Source organism: Pleurodeles waltl, chromosome 3_1 (genome assembly GCF_031143425.1).
Source record: "Pleurodeles waltl isolate 20211129_DDA chromosome 3_1, aPleWal1.hap1.20221129, whole genome shotgun sequence".
Classification (NCBI taxonomy): domain Eukaryota; kingdom Metazoa; phylum Chordata; class Amphibia; order Caudata; family Salamandridae; genus Pleurodeles; species Pleurodeles waltl.
In genome coordinates, this window is record NC_090440.1 from 13,189,472 (window position 1) to 13,215,053 (window position 25,582).

General features: G+C 53.6%; 1 protein-coding gene across 6 annotated transcripts in view; it reads left to right on the top strand.

The window, feature by feature from the left end:
- LRP4 (LDL receptor related protein 4) overlaps positions 1-25,582 on the top strand; it is a 460,938-nt gene that overhangs the window by 120,883 nt on the left and 314,473 nt on the right. For all 6 annotated transcript variants that reach the window (XM_069221680.1, XM_069221681.1, XM_069221682.1 and 3 more), the window contains exon 2: positions 16,849-16,995. In XM_069221680.1, the coding sequence (XP_069077781.1) occupies positions 16,849-16,995 (147 nt within the window). The remainder of the gene's footprint in view (positions 1-16,848; positions 16,996-25,582) is intronic.

Sequence of the window (25,582 nt, forward strand, 5' to 3'; positions counted from 1 at the left end):
AGGTACAGGACAGACCCACTGAGGTGCATGATAGACGCACTGGGGTACAGGATAAACACACTGGCGGTACAGGAGAGACCCACTGGGGTACAGGATAGGCCTACTGTGGTACCGGATAGGTCCACTGAGGTGCAGGATAGATGCCCTGGGGTACAGAATAGACCTACTGGGGTACAGGATAGGCGCACTGGGGTACAGGATAAACCTAGAGGTACAGGATAGACTCACTGAGTGACAGAATAGACCTATTGGGGTACATGATAGATGCACTGAGGGACAGGACAGACCCACTGAGGGACAGGATAGACGCACTGGGGTACAGGATAGACGCACTGGGGTACAGGATAGACCCACTGAGGTACAGGATAGACGCACTGAGGGACAGGATAGACCTACTGGGGTACAGGACAGACCCACTGAGGTGCACAATAGACTCGCTGGGGTACAGGATAGACTCACTGGGGTACAGCATAGACCCAGAGGTACAGGAGAGACTCACTGAGGTACAGGAGAGACTCACTGGGGTACAGGATAGTCTTACTGTGGTACAGGATAGTCTTACTGGGGTACAGGATAGTCTTACTGGGGTACAGGATAGACCCACTGGGGTACAGGATAGACCCACTGGGGTGCAGGACAGACCCACTGAGGTGCAGGACAGACCCACTGAGGTACAGGACAGACCCACTGAGGTGCAGGACAGACCCACTGAGGTACAGGATAGACTCGCTGGGATACAGGATAGACTCGCTGGGGTACAGCATAGACCCACTGGGGTGCAGGAGAGACTCACTGGGGTACGGATAGACCCACTGAGGTGCAGGACAGACCCACTGAGGTGCAGGACAGACCCACTGAGGTGCAGGACAGACCCAATGGGGTACAGGACAGACCCAATGGGGTACAGGACAGACCCACTGAGGTGCAGGACAGACCCACTGAGGTGCAGGACAGACCCACTGAGGTACAGGATAGACTTACTGGGGTACAGGATAGACACACTGGGGTACAGGATTGACACACTGAGGTGCAGGACAGACCCACTGGGGTACAGGACACACCCACTAGGGTACAGGATAGACCCAATGAGGTATAGGATAGACCCAATGAGGTATAGGATAGACCCACGGAGGGACAGGATAGACCCACTGAGGGACAGGATAGACCCACTGAGGGACAGGACACACCCACTAGGGTACAGGATAGACCCAATGAGGTATAGGATAGACCCAATGAGGTATAGGATAGACCCACGGAGGGACAGGATAGACCCACTGAGGGACAGGATCGACACACTGGGGTGCAGGACAGACGTACTGGGGCACTGGACGCACCCACTGGGGTACAGGATGGACCCGCTGGGATACAGGATAGACTCGCTGGGGTACAGCATAGACCCAGAGGTACAGGAGAGACTCACTGGGGTACAGGAGAGACTCACTGAGGTATAGATAACACCCACTGGGGTACAGGATAGACCCACTGAGGTACAGATAACACCCACTGGGGTACAGGATAGACCCACTGGGGGACAGGATAGACTTACTGGGGTACAGGATAGACACACTGGGGTACAGGATAGACGCAGTGAGGAACAGGATAGACCTAGATGTACAGGGTAGACCTACTGGGGTACAGGATTGACGCACTGAGGTGCAGGACAGACCCACTGACGTGCAGGATAGACGCACTGGGGTACAGGATAGACCCAGTAGGGTACAGGATAGACCCACTGACGTGCCGGATAGACGCACTGAGGTGCAGGATAGACCCAATGAGGTATAGGATAGACTCACTGAGGGACAGGATAGACACACTGGGGTGCAGGATAGACGCACTGGGGCACTGGACACACCCACTGGGGTACAGGACACACCCACTAGGGGACAGGATGGACCCGCTCGCGGACAGGATAGACCCACTGGGGGACAGGATGCACCAATGGGGTACAGGATAGACCCACTGGGGTACATTACCAACCCATTGGGGTAGAGGATGCACCCACTGGGGTACATGATAGACCCACTCGCTACAGGATGCACCCACTGGGGTACAGGATAGACCCACTGAGGTGCAGCATAGACCCAGTAGGGTACAGGATAGTGCAGGATAGACACACTGAGGTGTATGGTAGACCCACTGAGGTGCAGCATAGATCCACTGAGGTGCAGCATAGACCCAGTAGGGTACAGGATATACCCACTGGGGTATAGGATAGATCCACTGGGGTACAGGATAGACCCAGTAGGGTACAGGATAGACCCACTGAGGGGCAGGATAGACCCACTGGGGTACAGGATATACCCACTGGGGTACAGGATATACACACTGGGGTACAGGATAGACACACTGAGGTACAGGATAGACACACTGAGGTACAGGATAGACCCACTGGGGTATAGGATAGATCCACTGGGGTACAGGATAGACCAAGTAGGGTACAGGATAGACCCACTGGGGTACAGGATATACACACTGGGGTACAGGATAGACACACTGAGGTACAGGGTAGACGCACTGGGGTACAGGGTAGACGCACTGGGGTATAGAATAGACCCACTGAGGTACAGAGTGGACGCACTGGGGTACAGGATAGACGCACTGGGGTACAGGGTAGACACACTGGGGTACAGGGTAGACGCACTGAGGTACATGGTAGACACACTGGGGTACAGGGTAGACGCACTGGGGTACAGGGTAGACGCACTGAGGTACAGGATATACACACTGGGGTACAGGGTAGACGCACTGGGGTACATGGTAGACGCACTGAGGTACATGGTAGACGCACTGAGGTACAGGATATACACACTGGGGTACAGGGTAGACGCACTGAGGTACATGGTAGACGCACTGGGGTACAGGGTAGACGCACTGAGGTACAGGATATACACACTGGGGTACAGGGTAGACGCACTGAGGTACAGGATAGACCCACTGAGGTACATGGTAGACGCACTGGGGTACAGGGTAGACGCACTGGGGTACAGGGTAGACACACTGGGGTACAGGATAGACACACTGAGGTACAGGGTAGACGCACTGGGGTACAGGGTAGACGCACTGGGGTATAGAATAGACCCACTGAGGTACAGGGTAGACGCACTGGGGTACATGGTAGACGCACTGAGGTACATGGTAGACGCACTGGGGTACAGGGTAGACGCACTGAGGTACAGGATATACACACTGGGGTACAGGGTAGACGCACTGAGGTACATGGTAGATGCACTGGGGTACAGGGTAGACGCACTGAGGTACAGGATATACACACTGGGGTACAGGGTAGACGCACTGAGGTACAGGATAGACCCACTGAGGTACATGGTAGACGCACTGGGGTACAGGGTAGACGCACTGGGGTACAGGGTGGACGCACTGAGGGACAGGATAGACCCACTGAGGTACAGGGTAGACGCACTGAGGTACATGGTAGACGCACTGGGGTACAGGGTAGACGCACTGGGGTACATGGTAGACGCACTGAGGTACATGGTAGACGCACTGGGGTACAGGGTAGACGCACTGAGGTACAGGATATACACACTGGGGTACAGGGTAGACGCACTGAGGTACATGGTAGACGCACTGGGGTACAGGGTAGACGCACTGGGGTACAGGGTAGACGCACTGAGGTACAGGATATACACACTGGGGTACAGGGTAGACGCACTGGGGTACAGGGTAGACGCACTGAGGTACATGGTAGACGCACTGAGGTACAGGATATACACACTGGGGTACAGGGTAGACGCACTGGGGTACAGGGTAGACGCACTGAGGTACATGGTAGACGCACTGAGGTACAGGATATACACACTGGGGTACAGGGTAGACGCACTGAGGTACATAGTAGACGCACTGGGGTACAGGGTAGACGTACTGAGGTACATGGTAGACGCACTGAGGTACAGGATATACACACTGGGGTACAGGGTAGACGCACTGAGGTACATGGTAGACGCACTGGGGTACAGGGTAGACGCACTGAGGTACAGGATATACACACTGGGGTACAGGGTAGACGCACTGAGGTACATGGTAGACGCACTGAGGTACAGGATATACACACTGGGGTACAGGGTAGACGCACTGGGGTACAGGGTAGACACACTGGGGTACAGGGTAGACGCACTGAGGTACATGGTAGACGCACTGAGGTACAGGATATACACACTGGGGTACAGGGTAGACGCACTGAGGTACATGGTAGACGCACTGGGGTACAGGGTAGACGCACTGGGGTACAGGATATACACACTGGGGTACAGGGTAGACGCACTGGGGTACAGGGTAGACGCACTGAGGTACAGGATAGACGCACTGGGGTACAGGGTAGACGCACTGAGGTACAGGGTAGACGCACTGAGGTACAGGATATACACACTGGGGTACAGGGTAGACGCACTGAGGTACATGGTAGACGCACTGGGGTACAGGGTAGACGCACTGGGGTACAGGGTAGACGCACTGGGGTACAGGGTAGACGCACTGAGGTACATGGTAGACGCACTGAGGTACAGGATATACACACTGGGGTACATGGTAGACGCACTGAGGTACATGGTAGACGCACTGGGGTACAGGGTAGACGCACTGGGGTACAGGGTGGACGCACTGAGGGACAGGATAGACCCACTGGGGTACAGGGTAGACGCACTGAGGTACATGGTAGACGCACTGGGGTACAGGGTAGACGCACTGAGGTACATGGTAGACGCACTGGGGTACAGGGTAGACGCACTGGGGTACAGGGTAGACGCACTGAGGTACATGGTAGACGCACTGGGGTACAGGGTAGACGCACTGAGGTACATGGTAGACGCACTGAGGTACAGGATATACACACTGGGGTACAGGGTAGACGCACTGGGGTACAGGGTGGACGCACTGAGGTACATGGTAGACGCACTGGGGTACAGGGTAGACGCACTGAGGTACATGGTAGACGCACTGAGGTACAGGATATACACACTGGGGTACAGGGTAGATGCACTGAGGTACATGGTAGACGCACTGAGGTACAGGATATACACACTGGGGTACAGGGTAGACGCACTGAGGTACATGGTAGACGCACTGAGGGACAGGATAGACCCACTGGGGTACAGGGTAGACGCACTGACGTACATGGTAGACACACTGGGGTACAGGGTAGACGCACTGGGGTATAGGGTAGACGCACTGGGGTACAGGGTAGACGCACTGAGGTACATGGTAGACGCACTGGGGTACAGGGTAGACGCACTGGGGTACAGGGTAGACGCACTGAGGTACATGGTAGACGCACTGGGGTACAGGGTAGACGCACTGGGGTACATGGTAGACGCACTGGGGTACAGGGTGGACGCACTGAGGTACATGGTAGACGCACTGAGGTACATGGTAGACGCACTGGGGTACAGGGTAGACGCACTGGGGTACATGGTAGACGCACTGGGTACATGGTAGACGCACTGAGGTACATGGTAGACGCACTGGGGTACAGGGTAGACGCACTGGGGTACAGGGTAGACGCACTAGGTACATGGTAGACGCACTGAGGTACATGGTAGACGCACTGGGGTACAGGGTAGACGCACTGGGGTACAGGATATACACACTGGGGTACAGGGTAGACGCACTGGGGTACAGGGTAGACGCACTGGGGTACATGGTAGACGCACTAGGTACATGGTAGACGCACTGGGGTACATGGTAGACGCACTGGGGTACAGGGTAGACGCACTGGGGTACAGGGTAGACGCACTGGGGTACATGGTGGACGCACTGGGGTACAGGGTAGACGCACTGGGGTACAGGGTAGACGCACTGGGGTACAGGGTAGACGCACTGGGGTATAGGGTAGACGCACTAGGTACATGGTAGACGCACTGGGGTACATGGTAGACGCACTGGGGTACAGGGTAGACGCACTGGGGTACATGGTAGACGCACTGAGGTACATGGTAGACGCACTGGGGTACAGGGTAGACGCACTAGGTACATGGTAGACGCACTGAGGTACATGGTAGACGCACTGGGGTACAGGGTAGACGCACTGGGGTACAGGGTAGACGCACTAGGTACATGGTAGACGCACTGAGGTACATGGTAGACGCACTGGGGTACTGGGTAGACGCACTGGGGTACAGGGTAGACGCACTGGGGTACAGGATATACACACTGGGGTACAGGGTAGACGCACTGGGGTACAGGGTAGACGCACTGGGGTACAGGGTAGACGCACTAGGTACATGGTAGACGCACTGGGGTACATGGTAGACGCACTGGGGTACAGGGTGGACGCACTGAGGTACATGGTAGACGCACTGGGGTACAGGGTTGACGCACTGGGGTACAGGGTAGACGCACTGGGGTATAGGGTAGACGCACTGGGGTACAGGGTAGACGCACTGGGGTATAGGGTAGACGCACTGGGGTACAGGGTAGACGCACTGGGGTACAGGGTAGACGCACTGGGGTACAGGGTAGACGCACTAGGTACATGGTAGACGCACTAGGTACATGGTAGACGCACTGGGGTACAGGGTAGACGCACTGGGGTACATGGTAGACGCACTGGGGTACAGGGTAGACGCATTGGGGTACTGTACTGTAATAGTATTTATATAGCGCTTACTACCCCTGACGAGGCATCGAAGCGCTTTTCGTCGAGTAGCACGCTACTCTGGAACCCAACAAGAATTAGTGATGGATTAGTATAGGGAAATATGAGTACAGTTTTAGTATTATTATGAGTTAATTTGAGCCGCGGATATGAGAGTTTGTTAGTTAGATTGACTGGAGTCATGGAGGGATGGAGGGATGGAGAATGGAGGAATCCAGAAGTGTTAATTGGGAGTATGTGGTAATAGAATTTAGGCTTGGGATGAGTAAAGGAGGATGGAGGAGGGAAGAGTCTGTGGAAGGGGTTAGGAAGATCATAATAGCAGGGTGAGATAAATGAGGGCAAATTTAGTAGGGTTGTTTGGGAGGTCATGGTAGTAAAGTGAGGTTTGGTGAGTTAGATATGGAAGCGGTGGGAAGAGCTTAGGCAGAGTTATTTAGGAGATGAAAGTAGTAGAATGGATTTGGGATTGAGTCAGAGTGGGAATGGAGGACAGATTGATAGACATGCCATATGGTGATGGGTAGATAAGTTTGATATAAGATGAGAGCAGGGATTCATAGATATCTAGTATAACAACCCACCCAGGAGCCATGCAATGACCCACAAACATGCCAAGCACAGAACAACACATATACATACATATATATATATACACACACATATATATGCACATACATATACATATTTAAAACCATGAGTAAATATACTTAAACAGGTATAAAGAGTGTGTGTGTAGTTTATTGTTATGACATAGTAGCGATACATATTTTCTAAAGAACTATGCATAGCTAGAATATACACATAATCAGAAAAAAATATTTGTCAACATAGGCATATGCAGTCCATAGTTGTTTGAATATGGTGGTTATGAAGGAAAGAGCCAACTCTTGAGTATTTTTCTGAAGACAAGAAAGTTATTTGTGGCTCTTATAGTTGGGGGTAATGAATTCCATAGTTTGGCTGCTTGAACGGAGAAGGATGTACCACCTGTAGTCTTTTTCTTGTATGGTGGTGTTCTAAGGTGGGGTACCAATCTTGAGCGGAGGTTTCTTTGTTGAATGTATTTGGTTATTTTGCTTCTGATAAAAAGCAGTCCTGGTTCATGTATAGCTTTGTGGGTGATACAAAGCAGCTTGAAAGTGCATCTTCTGGCAACGGGTAACCAGTGTAGTGCTCTCAAGGCAGGGGAGATGTTGGCTTGTGGCTCTACATGTAATAGTAGCTTGGCTGCAGAGTTCTGAATACGTTGTAGTTTTTTCATAATAGATAGAGATGATCCATGGTAGAAGCCATTGGCATAATCCAGTTTGGATAGTACAAGCGAGATGGTAGCTTGCACTTTGTGTGGGAATCCGAGGTGTGGGAAGATGCGTTGTACAGTCTTCAAGGTGATGAAGCTTGTTCGTGCTAATTTGTCGTCTTGGGCATTCATAGTTAACTTGGAGTCCATGGTAATTCCAAGGTTTTTAACTTCCTTGGATAATTGAGGAGGTCATCCGAGATCGTCAGGCCAGGCGCACACTGGGTCATAACTTTTCCAGTCACCACATATGTATATTTCTGTTTTGGAGATATTTAGTTTGAGATGGCTCCAGGTCATCCACTGATCAACGGCTCTGAGGCAACTGAAGATTTCTGAGTTTTCAATATTTTTGGGTCATTCTAATTTAAGTAGCATTTGTGTGTCATCTGCATAGTTGTAGCATGTGAGATGGAAATCATTAATCAGTTCTGGTAAAGATATCATGTAGATGTTAAAAAGCAAAGGTGAGATGATTGATCATTGGGGGACCCCTGCTTTTGTGAGGTAGGGTTTGGATGAGAAGGGGGGCGAATAGATGATATTCGATCTTTTTTGAAGATAGGATGTAATCCTGTCAAGAGCAGTCCCTTGTATGCCGGCTTCGTGGAGTCTTTGAATTAGGGTGTCATAGTCAACCGTAACAAAGGCAGCCGAGAAGTCCAAGAGAAGTAGTGCAGCAACTCCATTGCGGTCAACTGTGTTTTTAAGATCGTCCCAGATTGCTGTGAGTGCCGATTCAGTGCCTCTTCCTGGGCGGAGTCCAGTTTGGAAGTCTGAGAGTATTGAATTGTTTTCAATGAATTGTGACATCTGGGCAAATGCTGCTCTTTCTATCAGTTTGCCCAGGAAAGGTCCAGTTGTGATTGGTCTGTAGTTGTTGGGGTCCTGGGGGTCTAGATTTGTTTTCTTTAATAACGGTCGTATGTATGCCTTTTACAGGTCTACAGGAAAAGTTCCTGTAGTTAAAGAGTTGTTGATAATTCTTCTTACAGGTGTGGCAGCAGAAGTAGATAAAAGAATGTTCTTGACGATTTGTGGTAGACAAGGGTCAGAAGGGCAACCAGAAGGCCTGCTTGCTTTGACCAAATCCATAAATTCACCTTGTGATATTTGTTGGAAGGACTGTAGAGGCTGGGTTGGTTTATTCTTAGAGGGTATTTTAGGAAAGGGGTTGGTGCTTGATTGTTTTCTTCTGTTTTAAACAGGAGGCCAATGTGTCTGCCTTGGTTGTGTAATGAGTTGCCAGTTTGTTTGTGAGATCTTGAGTAGTGGGATGACTTCCTTCCATGCATGTAGGTTTTCGAAATTCATTGAGAAATTTATAAAATTCCTTGGTTGTAGATTTAGCATTTTGAATTCTGTCTGAGTAGTACGTTTTTAAAAAAAAATTTAAAGCTTTTTTTTGATTGATGATTCGTATATTCTGTTAAGTTTCTGTAGCTGCAGTTTGTCTTGACTGTTGTTTGTTTTGAGCCAGGTCCGCTGCAACTTTCTGATTTGTTGCTTTATCTTTTTAAGTTGTGTGTTTCTCTAATGGCATTTTGAAGTTTAGGCCAATCAATCTTCTGTCCCAAGATACATGCCATTGATATTTAAGACCATGCCATGATATATTTTAATTAAAATAGACCGACTCTAGCTCAATAAACCCAGCTGAAAATGAATGTTCAAATTCCTCTCAAAGATGAATGCAAACACAAATTAATACATTATTTTAAACACTTTTTTTTTACCATTGATGCAGACCATATTACCTCTAATGTACCTAGGTTGGATATGTTCAAGCCTTATAATAGAGGTTTAACTATCTCTGTTGTGGTTAATGATAACAAGCTTTTCCGCTCATAAATAAGTAATTTATGAAAGGAGTCTCCTAAATAAGAAAGATTATTTATCTCCTCAAATAGTATACATATTAAACACTACTACAAAAATTAAGATACAAATATAACTCAGTGCTTGGCAAACGTACGGGTATACAAATATCAAACAATAAAGCAAACTTTTTCAAGCCAATAGATCTGGGAAACTTCTTGCTCATTGTTTGCATAATGAACATGATAAACTTCCAACACCTGCTATTTACTCCGATTTCGGGCAGGGGTTGATATCTTTCGAGAATATTTTAGCTGAATTTCCAAAATAATATTCTAAATAATATTACAAACCTGATGTGTTTGACTCTAAAATAATTGTGGAATTTTTGTTGTCATGTCATTACTCAAGACAAAAAAAGGTTCTTTAGATGTCCTCATTTCCCACTTCAAAATGCTAGCTTCCATTGCTTCACTTAATTCTGAAAAATGTCCTGGCCCAGATCCTGCTGAGTTCTATAAAACCTTCACTGCATAATTAGAATCCTATATTCTTACACGTTTCGCAGATTTTCCACAATGTGCGGCTTTTCTGAAGCCTTGATTGTAGTTTTTCATAAGACAAATAAAGATCCCACAATTGTTTCCAATTACAGACTAATATGGTTAATCAGGATTGTAAAACCCATGCCAAATTTCTTGTTGCTTGAATATCTAACATACCTGGTCAGCTAATTCACACTGGTCACGTTGGTTTTATGAAAAAAAACAAATTATCTGTGCATAACATCAGACTGGTTTTTCATAACAGTTCATCTGTATCTAGTACGGACCCACCATCAGGCCTACTTGCAGTAGATGCAGGTAAAAAACAGTTGATAACATCGATATTTTTATTTCATGGTATAGTGCTGTGTCATTTTGTCAGCCTTTTAATAACATGATCAGAGCGCATTATATTTCTCCTACAGCTAAATTCTTATTTAATGGTCATATTTCTACCTCCTATTGGCTATTGAACTTCTATTTAGCCTTATTTGGAACTGTTTGCATAATAAAGGTATTAGACTTGGCAACACTACTGTTAAGACCTCAGCATGTGTGGATGATGATCTGTTATTTATTTCTGATCCAGGTATATTAATCCTGATAATACAGGACAGAATTTAAAATTACTTAGTAGTTTCAGGTTATACCCTTAATGTAAATAGGATAGCATCGTTTCTATAACTGAATGCTGCACATCAAATGTGATTTAACAATATAATAGAGTCTGATGTACACATAAACTGAAATATCTCGGTATCCCTTTGGCAAATAATTTACAGCATACTTAGGAACTTAAACATGAAAGTGTTATTCAGAAGTTAAAATAGGAAACTGATCTTTCTTAATCTATCTTAGTGGGGGACATTTAGTCAATTAAAATGTGAGGGTGTACCCCAGATATTATATGTACTACCTATGTTGCCTCTTTATGTCCTGTTAACCTTTTATAAAAGGTTGAAGTAAAATCTATCCAACTTATTTGGACTCCTCAGTAAGAAAGTTATTTGAAACTCCAACATGACACTAACAATGCTGATTTGAGAGTATCTAAATGTTAGTATTACCACACCACCTTTATTGAATGACAGAGTTCCTCTTTGGTTTCAAAATACTGCTTTAACATCTACCGCAATTAATCTTGAAGATCTAACTAATCATTTTTCCCTACGTTCAGTTTTAACTGTCTCCAATAGAAAATCTTTTAACAACAATCTCCAATTATTAGAGCCACAAAACTAGTTTCTTATTGTATGATGAATTATTAAACATTCAAAATAGACCTCTTTATGGTTAAATCTCTGTTAAACTTCACCATAACATAAATTAGTGCAAAAAAATATATAGATCCTAGATTTTTTTACTTGCCTGCTATACATCACGGTAATGAGGTTTTAATCATTCACTTCTTTACTTAAGTTTTTTCTACCTACCTCTGAATTCCCTAAATTTAGTAATCTAGGCATCGCCATCCTTTGTTTCATAACGCTATTCCAGTTGCTATGTTATCTAAAATAGAATTGTCTTTAAATATTTTGTATTGCTATGGTCATGTTACATTAAATGTATACAATAAAATACTATCCCAGTTTGCTTATAACAAGAAAAATCTCCTCATTGTACTGTGTATGGACTTATGTTAGTCTGTTCAAAGCTAAACCACTGGAGAGTCCCATTTGCTATCATTGTCATGTTGCTAATGGTTCTTTAAAGTATTTATTATTTGACTGCTGTTTTATGTCTGCTTTTTGGTCTGGTGTATGGGGTATTACTTTTAAAATATCAATATTGCTAATAAATTGTCATATTCTATGGAAATCACTTGCCCTTTCTTCCTCTATATCTGTCACTAATCGGACATTATTTAATTTATTTGGCGATTAACTCTATTATGTCTAATTGTAAAGATGCTAATTTATTGTATACACATACCTGGTGATCATGTATTATATTTACAAGGCAGGGTGATAGAATATCTTCTCATCCTACTCTTACATTCCATAAATATGAAATTTTGTGGAGACTGCTGAACTATGTTTTTCAAAATGTATAATATTCCATAGGTATTAACCTTGTTTTTATCTAAATTATACTTTGTATTACTAATACTGTAATTTTTATAACTATCTTATTGTATTTTGATATAATATGTACACTGATGTGATTTTTTTTGCATGTTTATTTTACTGTTTAATTACAAAATCGCAATAAAATATTTTGATCGCGAAATGTATTTTTTTTTTTTTACAAACGTAGTACATTATGAAAAGCTGTACATAATGTACACCACTTCTTTCCCTAAGCATAATCCTTTCTTTTAAAAAAACACTAAACTAAATTTAGAAGCAATCATCAAAAATCCAACAAACTCCTATGTTAACTTGATGCTATCTAATCGCCATTGACAATGACCGGATAGACGCACTGGGGTACAGGATAGACGCACTGGGGTACAGGGTGGACGCACTGGGGTACATGGTAGACGCACTGGGGTACAGGGTAGACGCACTGAGGTACAGGATATACACACTGGGGTACAGGATAGACGCACTGGGGTACAGGGTGGACGCACTGGGGTACAGGGTAGACGCACTGGGGTACATGGTAGACGCACTGGGGTACAGGGTAGACGCACTGGGGTACAGGGTAGGCGCACTGAGGTACAGGATATACACACTGGGGTACAGGATAGACGTACTGGGGTACAGGGTGGACGCACTGGGGTACATGGTAGACGCACTGGGGTACAGGGTGGACGCACTGGGGTACATGGTAGACGCACTGAGGTACAGGATATACACACTGGGGTACAGGGTAGACGCACTGGGGTACAGGGTGGACGCACTGAGGTACATGGTAGACGCACTGAAGTACAGGATATACACACTGGGGTACAGGGTAGACGCACTGAGGTACATGGTAGATGCACTGGGGTACAGGGTAGACGCACTGAGGTACAGGATATACACACTGGGGTACAGGGTAGACGCACTGAGGTACAGGATAGACCCACTGAGGTACATGGTAGACGCACTGGGGTACAGGGTGGACGCACTGGGGTACATGGTAGACGCACTGAGGTACAGGATATACACACTGGGGTACAGGGTAGACGCACTGAGGTACAGGATAGACCCACTGAGGTACATGGTAGACGCACTGGGGTACAGGGTGGACGCACTGGGGTACATGGTAGACGCACTGAGGTACAGGATATACACACTGGGGTACAGGGTAGACGCACTGGGGTACAGGGTGGACGCACTGAGGTACATGGTAGACGCACTGAGGTACAGGATATACACACTGGGGTACAGGGTAGACGCACTGAGGTACATGGTAGATGCACTGGGGTACAGGGTAGACGCACTGAGGTACAGGATATACACACTGGGGTACAGGGTAGACGCACTGAGGTACAGGATAGACCCACTGAGGTACATGGTAGACGCACTGGGGTACAGGGTGGACGCACTGGGGTACATGGTAGACGCACTGAGGTACAGGATATACACACTGGGGTACAGGGTAGACGCACTGGGGTACAGGGTGGACGCACTGGGGTACAGGGTGGACGCACTGAGGTACAGGATATACACACTGGGGTACAGGGTAGACGCACTGAGGTACATGGTAGACGCACTGAGGTACAGGATATACACACTGGGGTACAGGGTAGACTCACTGGGGTACAGGGTGGACGCACTGGGGTACAGGGTGGACGCACTGGGGTACAGGGTAGACGCACTGGGGTACAGGGTGGACGCACTGGGGTACAGGGTGGACGCACTGGGGTACATGGTAGACGCACTGAGGTACAGGATATACACACTGGGGTACAGGGTAGAGGCACTGAGGTACATGGTAGACGCACTGGGGTACAGGGTAGACGCACTGGGGTACAGGGTAGACGCACTGAGGTACATGGTAGACGCACTGGGGTACAGGGTAGACGCACTGGGGTACAGGGTAGACGCACTGAGGTACATGGTAGACGCACTGGGGTACTGGGTAGATGCACTGGGGTACATGGTAGACGCACTGAGGTACAGGATATACACACTGGGGTACAGGGTAGACGCACTGGGGTACAGGGTGGACGCACTGGGGTACAGGGTAGACGCACTGAGGTACAGGATATACACACTGGGGTACAGGGTAGACGCACTGAGGTACATGGTAGACGCACTGAGGTACAGGATATACACACTGGGGTACAGGGTAGACGCACTGAGGTACATGGTAGACGCACTGGGGTACAGGGTAGACGCACTGGGGTACAGGGTGGACGCACTGGGGTACAGGGTGGACGCACTGGGGTACATGGTAGACGCACTGAGGTACAGGATATACACACTGGGGTACAGGGTAGACGCACTGAGGTACATGGTAGACGCACTGGGGTACAGGGTAGACGCACGCACTGGGGTACAGGGTAGACGCACTGGGGTACATGGTAGACGCACTGGGGTATAGGGTAGACGCACTGGGGTACAGGGTGGACGCACTGAGGTACATGGTAGACGCACTGAGGTACATGGTAGACGCACTGGGGTACAGGGTAGACGCACTGGGGTACAGGGTAGACGCACTGGGGTACAGGATATACACACTGGGGTACAGGGTAGACGCACTGGGGTACAGGGTGGACGCACTGAGGTACAGGGTAGACGCACTGGGGTACAGGGTAGACGCACTGGGGTACAGGGTAGACGCACTGGGGTACAGGGTGGACGCACTGGGGTACATGGTAGACGCACTGGGGTACAGGGTGGACGCACTGAGGTACATGGTGGACGCACTGGGGTACAGGGTAGACGCACTGGGGTACAGGGTAGACGCACTGAGGTACATGGTAGGCGCACTGGGGTACAGGGTAGACGCACTGGGGTACAGGGTAGACGCACTGGGGTACATGGTGGACGCACTGGGGTACAGGGTGGACGCACTGAGGTACATGGTGGACGCACTGGGGTACAGGGTAGACGCACTGGGGTACAGGGTAGACGCACTGAGGTACATGGTGGACGCACTGGGGTACAGGGTGGACGCACTGAGGTACATGGTGGACGCACTGGGGTACAGGGTAGACGCACTGGGGTACAGGGTAGACGCACTGAGGTACATGGTAGACGCACTGGGGTACAGGGTAGACGCACTGGGGTACAGGGTAGACGCACTGAGGTACATGGTAGACGCACTGGGGTACAGGGTAGACGCACTGGGGTACAGGGTAGACGCACTGAGGTACAGTGTAGACGCACTGGGGTACAGGGTAGACGCACTGGGGTACAGGGTAGACGCACTGAGGTACAGGGTAGACGCACTGGGGTACAGGGTAGACGCACTGGGGTACAGGGTAGACGCACTGAGGTACATGGTAGACGCACTGGGGTACAGGGTGGACGCACTGAGGTACATGGTAGACGCACTGGGGTACAGGGTAGACGCACTGAGGTACAGGGTAGACGCACTGGGGTACAGGGTAGACGCACTGGGGTACAGGGTAGACGCACTGGGGTACAGGGTAGACGCACTGGGGTACAGGGTGGACGCACTGAGGTACATGGTAGACGCACTGGGGTACAGGGTAGACGCACTAGGTACATGGTAGACGCACTGGGGTACAGGGTAGACGCACTGGGGTACAGGGTAGACGCACTGGGGTACATGGTAGACGCACTGGGGTACAGGGTAGACGCACTGGGGTACATGGTAGACGCACTGAGGTTCATGGTAGACGCACTGGGGTACAGGGTGGACGCACTGAGGTACATGGTAGACGCACTGAGGTACAGGGTAGACGCACTGGGGTACAGGGTAGACGCACTAGGTACATGGTAGACGCACTGGGGTATAGGGTAGACGCACTGGGGTACAGGGTAGACGCACTGGGGTACAGGGTAGATGCACTGAGGTACATGGTAGACGCACTGGGGTACAGGGTGGACGCACTGGGGTACAGGGTAGACGCACTGAGGTACATGGTAGACGCACTGGGGTACATGGTAGACGCACTGGGGTACAGGGTGGACGCACTGGGGTACAGGGTAGACGCACTGGGGTACAGGGTAGACGCACTGGGGTATAGGGTAGACGCACTGGGGTACAGGGTAGACGCACTGGGGTACATGGTAGACGCACTGGGGTACATGGTAGACGCACTGGGGTACAGGGTAGACGCACTGGGGTACAGGGTAGACGCACTGGGGTACATGGTAGACGCACTGGGGTACAGGGTGGACGCACTGGGGTACAGGGTAGACGCACTGGGGTACAGGGTAGACGCACTGAGGTACATGGTAGACGCACTGGGGTACAGGGTGGACGCACTGGGGTACAGGGTAGACGCACTGAGTTACATGGTAGACGCACTGGGGTACATGGTAGACGCACTGGGGTACAGGGTAGACGCACTGGGGTACAGGGTAGACGCACTGGGGTACAGGGTAGACCCAGCCCCCACAGCAGAGACATCAGCAGGCCAGAGCGCACTTTCTGTATTCTGTCTCGTGAAGCGCTTAGAAGCCTGTGCGAGAGCATCCACTGACTCGCCCTGCCTCTCTCCACAGGTGTGAGCGGCAGCACCGAGTGCACCTGTGGACGCAGCCACTTCACCTGCGCCGTCAGCGCCTTCGGCGAGTGCACCTGCATCCCGGCGCAGTGGCAGTGCGACGGCGACAACGACTGCGGCGACCACAGCGACGAGGACGGCTGCAGTAAGGATGGGCTGGGGTGCTGGGGCTGTGGGGCTGTCACAGGCGGGGCTGTGGTGGGAGGTGTGTGGAGGTGCGGCCTGTGGGGCTGTGGGGCTGTCACAGGTGGGGCTGTGGTGAGAGGTCTGTGGAGGTGCAACCTGTGGGGCTGTCACAGGCGGGGCTGTGGTGGGAGGTGTGTGGAGGTGCGACCTGTGGGGCTGTGACAGGTGGGGCTGTGGTGGGAGGTGTGTGGAGGTGCGACCTGTGGGACTGTGACAGGTGGGGCTGTGGTGGGAGGTGTGTGGAGGTGCGGCCTGTGGGACTGTGACAGGTGGGGCTGTGGTGGGAGGTGTGTGGAGGTGCGGCCTGTGGGGCTGTTGTGGGAGGTGTGTGGAGGTGCGGCCTGTGGGGCTGTGACAGGTGGGGCTGTGGTGGGAGGTGTGTGGAGGTGCGACCTGTAGGACTGTGACAGGTGGGGCTGTGGTGGGAGGTCTGTGGAGGTGCGACCTGTGGGACTGTGACAGGCGGGGCTGTGGTGGGAGGTCTGTGGAGGTGCGACCTGTGGGGCTGTCACAGGCGTGGCTGTGGTGGGAGGTCTGTGGAGGTGCGGCCTGTAGGACTGTGACAGGTGGGGCTGTGGTGGGAGGTGTGTGGAGGTGCGGCCTGTAGGACTGTGACAGGCGGGGCTGTGGTGGGAGGTCTGTGGAGGTGCGACCTGTGGGACTGTGACAGGCGGGGCTGTGGTGGGAGGTCTGTGGAGGTGCGACCTGTGGGGCTGTCACAGGCGGGGCTGTGGTGGGAGGTCTGTGGAGGTGCGACCTGTGGGACTGTGACAGGCGGGGCTGTGGTGGGAGGTCTGTGGAGGTGCGACCTGTGGGACTGTGACAGGCGGGGCTGTGGTGGGAGGTCTGTGGAGGTGCGACCTGTGGGACTGTGACAGGCGGGGCTGTGGTGGGAGGTCTGTGGAGGTGCGACCTGTGGGGCTGTGACAGGCGGGGCTGTGGTGGGAGGTGTGTGGAGGTGCGACCTGTGGGACTGTGACAGGCGGGGCTGTGGTGGGAGGTGTGTGGAGGTGCGGCCTGTGGGGCTGTGGTGGGAGGTCTGTGGAGGTGCGGCCTGTGGGGCTGTGACAGGCGGGGCTGTGGTGGGAGGTCTGTGGAGGTGCGGCCTGAGAGCAGGGTCTGTGGAGGTGCAGCCTCTGAGGAGGGCCTGTGAGATGTGAGTCTGTGATGGGAGGTCTGTGGAGGTGCGGCCTGAGAGCAGGGTCTGTGGAGGTGAGTCTGAGAGCAGGGTCTGTGAGGTAAGTGAGTATCAGAGGAGGGTATGTCAGGTAACTCTGTAAAGTTTGAGAGCAGGGTCTGTGAGATGTGAGTCTGTAAAGGTGGGTCTGGGGAGGTGTAGCCTGAGAGCGGGGTCTGTGAGACGTCAGTCTGTAAAGGTAGGCAGTGGAGGTGCAGTCTGAGAGCTGGGTTTGTGAGGTAAGTCTGCAAAGGGTGAATCTAAGACGTGGGTCTATGAGGTAAGTCTGTAAAGGGTGAATCTGAGAACTGGGTATTTGAGGTAAGTCTGAGAGCAGGGTCTGTGTCATAAGTCTGTGCCTGAGAGCAAGGTCTGTGAGGTAAGTCTGAGAGCAAGGTCTGTGAGGTAAGTCTGAGTCTGAGAGCTGGGTCTGAGAGGTAAGTCTGAGAGCTGGGTCTGAGAGGTAAGTCTGAGAGCTGGGTCTGAGAGGTAAGTCTGAGAGCTGGATCTGTGAGGTAAGTCTGAGAGCTGGGTCTGTGAGGTAAGTCTAAGTCTGAGAGCAGGTCTGTGTAGTAAGTCTGTGCCTGAGAGCAAGGTCTGTGAGGTAAGTCTGAGAGCAAGGTCTGTGAGGTAAGTCTGAGAGCTGGGTCTGTGAGGTAAGTCTGAGTCTGAGAGCAAGGTCTGTGAGGTAAGTCTGAGACCTGGGTCTGTGAGGTAAGTGAGTCTGAGAGCAAGGTCTGTGAGGTAAATCTGAGTCTGAGACCTGGGTCTGTGAGGTAAGTCTGAGTCTGAGAGCAGGGTCTGTGAAATGGTCGTATGTCAGTAGAGTCTGTGAGAAGTGGGGTGGCTGGAGATGGAGCCTGAGAGGTGGGTCTGTGAGGTAAGTCTGTAGAGATAGAGTCTCAGAGGTGGCTCTCTGAGGTAAGTGTGTAACAGTAGGTTTGTGGAGATAGAGATTAAGAGATGGGTCTGTGAGGTTGCTGTCTGGAGGTAGAGCCTGTGAGACGTGGGGTGGCTGGAGACGGAGCCTGAGAGGTGGAAGTGGGTCTGTGGAGCTTGGTCTTTAGGAGGGGGTTGCTAGTGAACTACGAGAGATGGGTCTGTGGAGGTGGGGCATTTGAGAAGTGGTCTGGAGGTGTCTTTGACGGGGGTTGTTAGTGAACTGCGAGTGGGAGGTTGTGGACAGGAGCCTGAGAGGAGTAGGCGTGTAGCGGTGGAGAGTGTATGGGTTGTAAGGGATCTGTCAAGAGAAGGTAGGTCTGTGGAAGCGACACCTGCGAGCCAGGTGTGTGAGGTGAGTCTGTAAAGGCGGGTCTGTGGAGGGCGAGGTCTGTGGGGGTTGTAGGTGATCTGTCAGGAGTGGGTGGGTCCGTGGAGGTGGCGCCTCAGAGCCAGGTCTGTGAGAAAGGGGGTCTGTGGAGGGCGAGGTCTGTGGGGGTTGTAGGTGATCTGTCAGGAGTGGGTGGGTCCGTGGAGGTAGCGCCTCAGAGCCAGGTCTGTGAGAAAGGGGGTCTGTGGAGGGCGAGGTCTGTGGGGGTTGTAGGTGATCTGTCAGGAGTGGGTGGGTCCGTGGAGGTGGCGCCTCAGAGCCAGGTCTGTGAGAAAGGGGGTCTGTGGAGGGCGAGGTCTGTGGGGGTTGTAGGTGATCTGTCAGGAGTGGGTGGGTCCGTGGAGGTAGCGCCTCAGAGCCAGGTCTGTGAGAAAGGGGGTCTGGGGAGGGCGAGGTCTGTGGGGGTTGTAGGTGATCTGTCAGGAGTGGGTGGGTCCGTGGAGGTGGCGCCTCAGAGCCAGGTCTGTGAGGGATCTTTGAACGGGGGTCTGTGGAGGGCGAGGTCTGTGGGGGTTGTAGGTGATCTGTCAGGAGTGGGTGGGTCCGTGGAGGTGGCGCCTCAGAGCCAGGTCTGTGAGAAAGGGGGTCTGTGGAGGGCGAGGTCTGTGGGGGTTGTAGGTGATCTGTCAGGAGTGGGTGGGTCCGTGGAGGTAGCGCCTCAGAGCCAGGTCTGTGAGAAAGGGGGTCTGTGGAGGGCGAGGTCTGTGGGGGTTGTAGGTGATCTGTCAGGAGTGGGTGGGTCCGTGGAGGTGGCGCCTCAGAGCCAGGTCTGTGAGAAAGGGGGTCTGGGGAGGGCGAGGTCTGTGGGGGTTGTAGGTGATCTGTCAGGAGTGGGTGGGTCCGTGGAGGTGGCGCCTCAGAGCCAGGTCTGTGAGAAAGGGGGTCTGTGGAGGGCGAGGTCTGTGGGGGTTGTAGGTGATCTGTCAGGAGTGGGTGGGTCCGTGGAGGTAGCGCCTCAGAGCCAGGTCTGTGAGAAAGGGGGTCTGGGGAGGGCGAGGTCTGTGGGGGTTGTAGGTGATCTGTCAGGAGTGGGTGGGTCCGTGGAGGTGGCGCCTCAGAGCCAGGTCTGTGAGGGATCTTTGAACGGGGGTCTGTGGAGGGCGAGGTCTGTGGGGGTTGTAGGTGATCTGTCAGGAGTGGGTGGGTCCGTGGAGGTGGCGCCTCAGAGCCAGGTCTGTGAGAAAGGGGGTCTGTGGAGGGCGAGGTCTGTGGGGGTTGTAGGTGATCTGTCAGGAGTGGGTGGGTCCGTGGAGGTAGCGCCTCAGAGCCAGGTCTGTGAGAAAGGGGGTCTGTGGAGGGCGAGGTCTGTGGGGGTTGTAGGTGATCTGTCAGGAGTGGGTGGGTCCGTGGAGGTGGCGCCTCAGAGCCAGGTCTGTGAGAAAGGGGGTCTGTGGAGGGCGAGGTCTGTGGGGGTTGTAGGTGATCTGTCAGGAGTGGGTGGGTCCGTGGAGGTAGCGCCTCAGAGCCAGGTCTGTGAGAAAGGGGGTCTGGGGAGGGCGAGGTCTGTGGGGGTTGTAGGTGATCTGTCAGGAGTGGGTGGGTCCGTGGAGGTGGCGCCTCAGAGCCAGGTCTGTGAGGGATCTTTGAACGGGGGTCTGTGGAGGGCGAGGTCTGTGGGGGTTGTAGGTGATCTGTCAGGAGTGGGTGGGTCCGTGGAGGTGGCGCCTCAGAGCCAGGTCTGTGAGAAAGGGGGTCTGTGGAGGGCGAGGTCTGTGGGGGTTGTAGGTGATCTGTCAGGAGTGGGTGGGTCCGTGGAGGTAGCGCCTCAGAGCCAGGTCTGTGAGAAAGGGGGTCTGTGGAGGGCGAGGTCTGTGGGGGTTGTAGGTGATCTGTCAGGAGTGGGTGGGTCCGTGGAGGTGGCGCCTCAGAGCCAGGTCTGTGAGAAAGGGGGTCTGGGGAGGGCGAGGTCTGTGGGGGTTGTAGGTGATCTGTCAGGAGTGGGTGGGTCCGTGGAGGTGGCGCCTCAGAGCCAGGTCTGTAAGAAAGGGGGTCTGTGGAGGGCGAGGTCTGTGGGGGTTGTAGGTGATCTGTCAGGAGTGGGTGGGTCCGTGGAGGTAGCGCCTCAGAGCCAGGTCTGTGAGAAAGGGGGTCTGGGGAGGGCGAGGTCTGTGGGGGTTGTAGGTGATCTGTCAGGAGTGGGTGGGTCCGTGGAGGTGGCGCCTCAGAGCCAGGTCTGTGAGGGATCTTTGAACGGGGGTCTGTGGAGGGCGAGGTCTGTGGGGGTTGTAGGTGATCTGTCAGGAGTGGGTGGGTCCGTGGAGGTGGCGCCTCAGAGCCAGGTCTGTGAGAAAGGGGGTCTGTGGAGGGCGAGGTCTGTGGGGGTTGTAGGTGATCTGTCAGGAGTGGGTGGGTCCGTGGAGGTAGCGCCTCAGAGCCAGGTCTGTGAGAAAGGGGGTCTGTGGAGGGCGAGGTCTGTGGGGGTTGTAGGTGATCTGTCAGGAGTGGGTGGGTCCGTGGAGGTGGCGCCTCAGAGCCAGGTCTGTGAGAAAGGGGGTCTGTGGAGGGCGAGGTCTGTGTGGGTTGTAGGTGATCTGTCAGGAGTGGGTGGGTCCGTGGAGGTAGCGCCTCAGAGCCAGGTCTGTGAGAAAGGGGGTCTGGGGAGGGCGAGGTCTGTGGGGGTTGTAGGTGATCTGTCAGGAGTGGGTGGGTCCGTGGAGGTGGCGCCTCAGAGCCAGGTCTGTGAGGGATCTTTGAACGGGGGTCTGTGGAGGGCGAGGTCTGTGGGGGTTGTAGGTGATCTGTCAGGAGTGGGTGGGTCCGTGGAGGTGGCGCCTCAGAGCCAGGTCTGTGAGAAAGGGGGTCTGGGGAGGGCGAGGTCTGTGGGGGTTGTAGGTGATCTGTCAGGAGTGGGTGGGTCCGTGGAGGTAGCGCCTCAGAGCCAGGTCTGTGAGGGATCTTTGAACGGGGGTCTGTGGAGGGCGAGGTCTGTGGGGGTTGTAGGTGATCTGTCAGGAGTGGGTGGGTCCGTGGAGGTAGCGCCTCAGAGCCAGGTCTGTGAGGGATCTTTGAACGGGGGTCTGTGGAGGGCGAGGTCTGTGGGGGTTGTAGGTGATCTGTCAGGAGTGGGTGGGTCCGTGGAGGTGGCGCCTCAGAGCCAGGTCTGTGAGAAAGGGGGTCTGGGGAGGGCGAGGTCTGTGGGGGTTGTAGGTGATCTGTCAGGAGTGGGTGGGTCCGTGGAGGTGGCGCCTCAGAGCCAGGTCTGTGAGGGATCTTTGAACGGGGGTCTGTGGAGGGCGAGGTCTGTGGGGGTTGTAGGTGATCTGTCAGGAGTGGGTGGGTCCGTGGAGGTAGCGCCTCAGAGCCAGGTCTGTGAGAAAGGGGGTCTGGGGAGGGCGAGGTCTGTGGGGGTTGTAGGTGATCTGTCAGGAGTGGGTGGGTCCGTGGAGGTGGCGCCTCAGAGCCAGGTCTGTGAGGGATCTTTGAACGGGGGTCTGTGGAGGGCGAGGTCTGTGGGGGTTGTAGGTGATCTGTCAGGAGTGGGTGGGTCCGTGGAGGTGGCGCCTCAGAGCCAGGTCTGTGAGAAAGGGGGTCTGTGGAGGGCGAGGTCTGTGGGGGTTGTAGGTGATCTGTCAGGAGTGGGTGGGTCCGTGGAGGTAGCGCCTCAGAGCCAGGTCTGTGAGAAAGGGGGTCTGTGGAGGGCGAGGTCTGTGGGGGTTGTAGGTGATCTGTCAGGAGTGGGTGGGTCCGTGGAGGTAGCGCCTCAGAGCCAGGTCTGTGAGAAAGGGGGTCTGGGGAGGGCGAGGTCTGTGGGGGTTGTAGGTGATCTGTCAGGAGTGGGTGGGTCCGTGGAGGTGGCGCCTCAGAGCCAGGTCTGTGAGGGATCTTTGAACGGGGGTCTGTGGAGGGCGAGGTCTGTGGGGGTTGTAGGTGATCTGTCAGGAGTGGGTGGGTCCGTGGAGGTGGCGCCTCAGAGCCAGGTCTGTGAGAAAGGGGGTCTGTGGAGGGCGAGGTCTGTGGGGGTTGTAGGTGATCTGTCAGGAGTGGGTGGGTCCGTGGAGGTAGCGCCTCAGAGCCAGGTCTGTGAGAAAGGGGGTCTGTGGAGGGCGAGGTCTGTGGGGGTTGTAGGTGATCTGTCAGGAGTGGGTGGGTCCGTGGAGGTGGCGCCTCAGAGCCAGGTCTGTGAGAAAGGGGGTCTGTGGAGGGCGAGGTCTGTGTGGGTTGTAGGTGATCTGTCAGGAGTGGGTGGGTCCGTGGAGGTAGCGCCTCAGAGCCAGGTCTGTGAGAAAGGGGGTCTGGGGAGGGCGAGGTCTGTGGGGGTTGTAGGTGATCTGTCAGGAGTGGGTGGGTCCGTGGAGGTGGCGCCTCAGAGCCAGGTCTGTGAGGGATCTTTGAACGGGGGTCTGTGGAGGGCGAGGTCTGTGGGGGTTGTAGGTGATCTGTCAGGAGTGGGTGGGTCCGTGGAGGTGGCGCCTCAGAGCCAGGTCTGTGAGAAAGGGGGTCTGGGGAGGGCGAGGTCTGTGGGGGTTGTAGGTGATCTGTCAGGAGTGGGTGGGTCCGTGGAGGTAGCGCCTCAGAGCCAGGTCTGTGAGGGATCTTTGAACGGGGGTCTGTGGAGGGCGAGGTCTGTGGGGGTTGTAGGTGATCTGTCAGGAGTGGGTGGGTCCGTGGAGGTAGCGCCTCAGAGCCAGGTCTGTGAGGGATCTTTGAACGGGGGTCTGTGGAGGGCGAGGTCTGTGGGGGTTGTAGGTGATCTGTCAGGAGTGGGTGGGTCCGTGGAGGTGGCGCCTCAGAGCCAGGTCTGTGAGAAAGGGGGTCTGGGGAGGGCGAGGTCTGTGGGGGTTGTAGGTGATCTGTCAGGAGTGGGTGGGTCCGTGGAGGTGGCGCCTCAGAGCCAGGTCTGTGAGGGATCTTTGAACGGGGGTCTGTGGAGGGCGAGGTCTGTGGGGGTTGTAGGTGATCTGTCAGGAGTGGGTGGGTCCGTGGAGGTAGCGCCTCAGAGCCAGGTCTGTGAGAAAGGGGGTCTGGGGAGGGCGAGGTCTGTGGGGGTTGTAGGTGATCTGTCAGGAGTGGGTGGGTCCGTGGAGGTGGCGCCTCAGAGCCAGGTCTGTGAGGGATCTTTGAACGGGGGTCTGTGGAGGGCGAGGTCTGTGGGGGTTGTAGGTGATCTGTCAGGAGTGGGTGGGTCCGTGGAGGTGGCGCCTCAGAGCCAGGTCTGTGAGAAAGGGGGTCTGTGGAGGGCGAGGTCTGTGGGGGTTGTAGGTGATCTGTCAGGAGTGGGTGGGTCCGTGGAGGTAGCGCCTCAGAGCCAGGTCTGTGAGAAAGGGGGTCTGTGGAGGGCGAGGTCTGTGGGGGTTGTAGGTGATCTGTCAGGAGTGGGTGGGTCCGTGGAGGTGGCGCCTCAAAGCCAGGTCTGTGAGAAAGGGGGTCTGGGGAGGGCGAGGTCTGTGGGGGTTGTAGGTGATCTGTCAGGAGTGGGTGGGTCCGTGGAGGTAGCGCCTCAGAACCAGGTCTGTGAGGGATCTTTGAACGGGGGTCTGTGGAGGGCGAGGTCTGTGGGGGTTGTAGGTGATCTGTCAGGAGTGGGTGGGTCCGTGGAGGTGGCGCCTCAGAGCCAGTTCTGTGAGGGATCTTTGAACGGGGGTCTGTGGGGGGCGAGGTCTGTGGGGGTTGTAGGTGATCTGTCAGGAGTGGGTGGGTCTGTGGAGAAGGCGCCTGAGACCCGGGTCTGCGAGAGGTGAGTCTGTGGAGGGCGAGGTCTGTGGGGGTTGTAGGTGATCTGTCAGGAGTGGGTGGGTCCGTGGAGGTAGCGCCTCAGAGCCAGGTCTGTGAGGGATCTTTGAACGGGGGTCTGTGGAGGGCGAGGTCTGTGGGGGTTGTAGGTGATCTGTCAGGAGTGGGTGGGTCCGTGGAGGTGGCGCCTCAGAGCCAGGTCTGTGAGGGATCTTTGAACGGGGGTCTGTGGAGGGCGAGGTCTGTGGGGGTTGTCAGTCTGTCAGAAGTGGTATGTGGAAGTGGAGTCTGTGCGAGTGCGGTGCTGGGGATCGCCGAGGCCCTGCCACTGAAGTCCCCGAGGGTGAGTATTAGGGCAGGGTCTGAAAT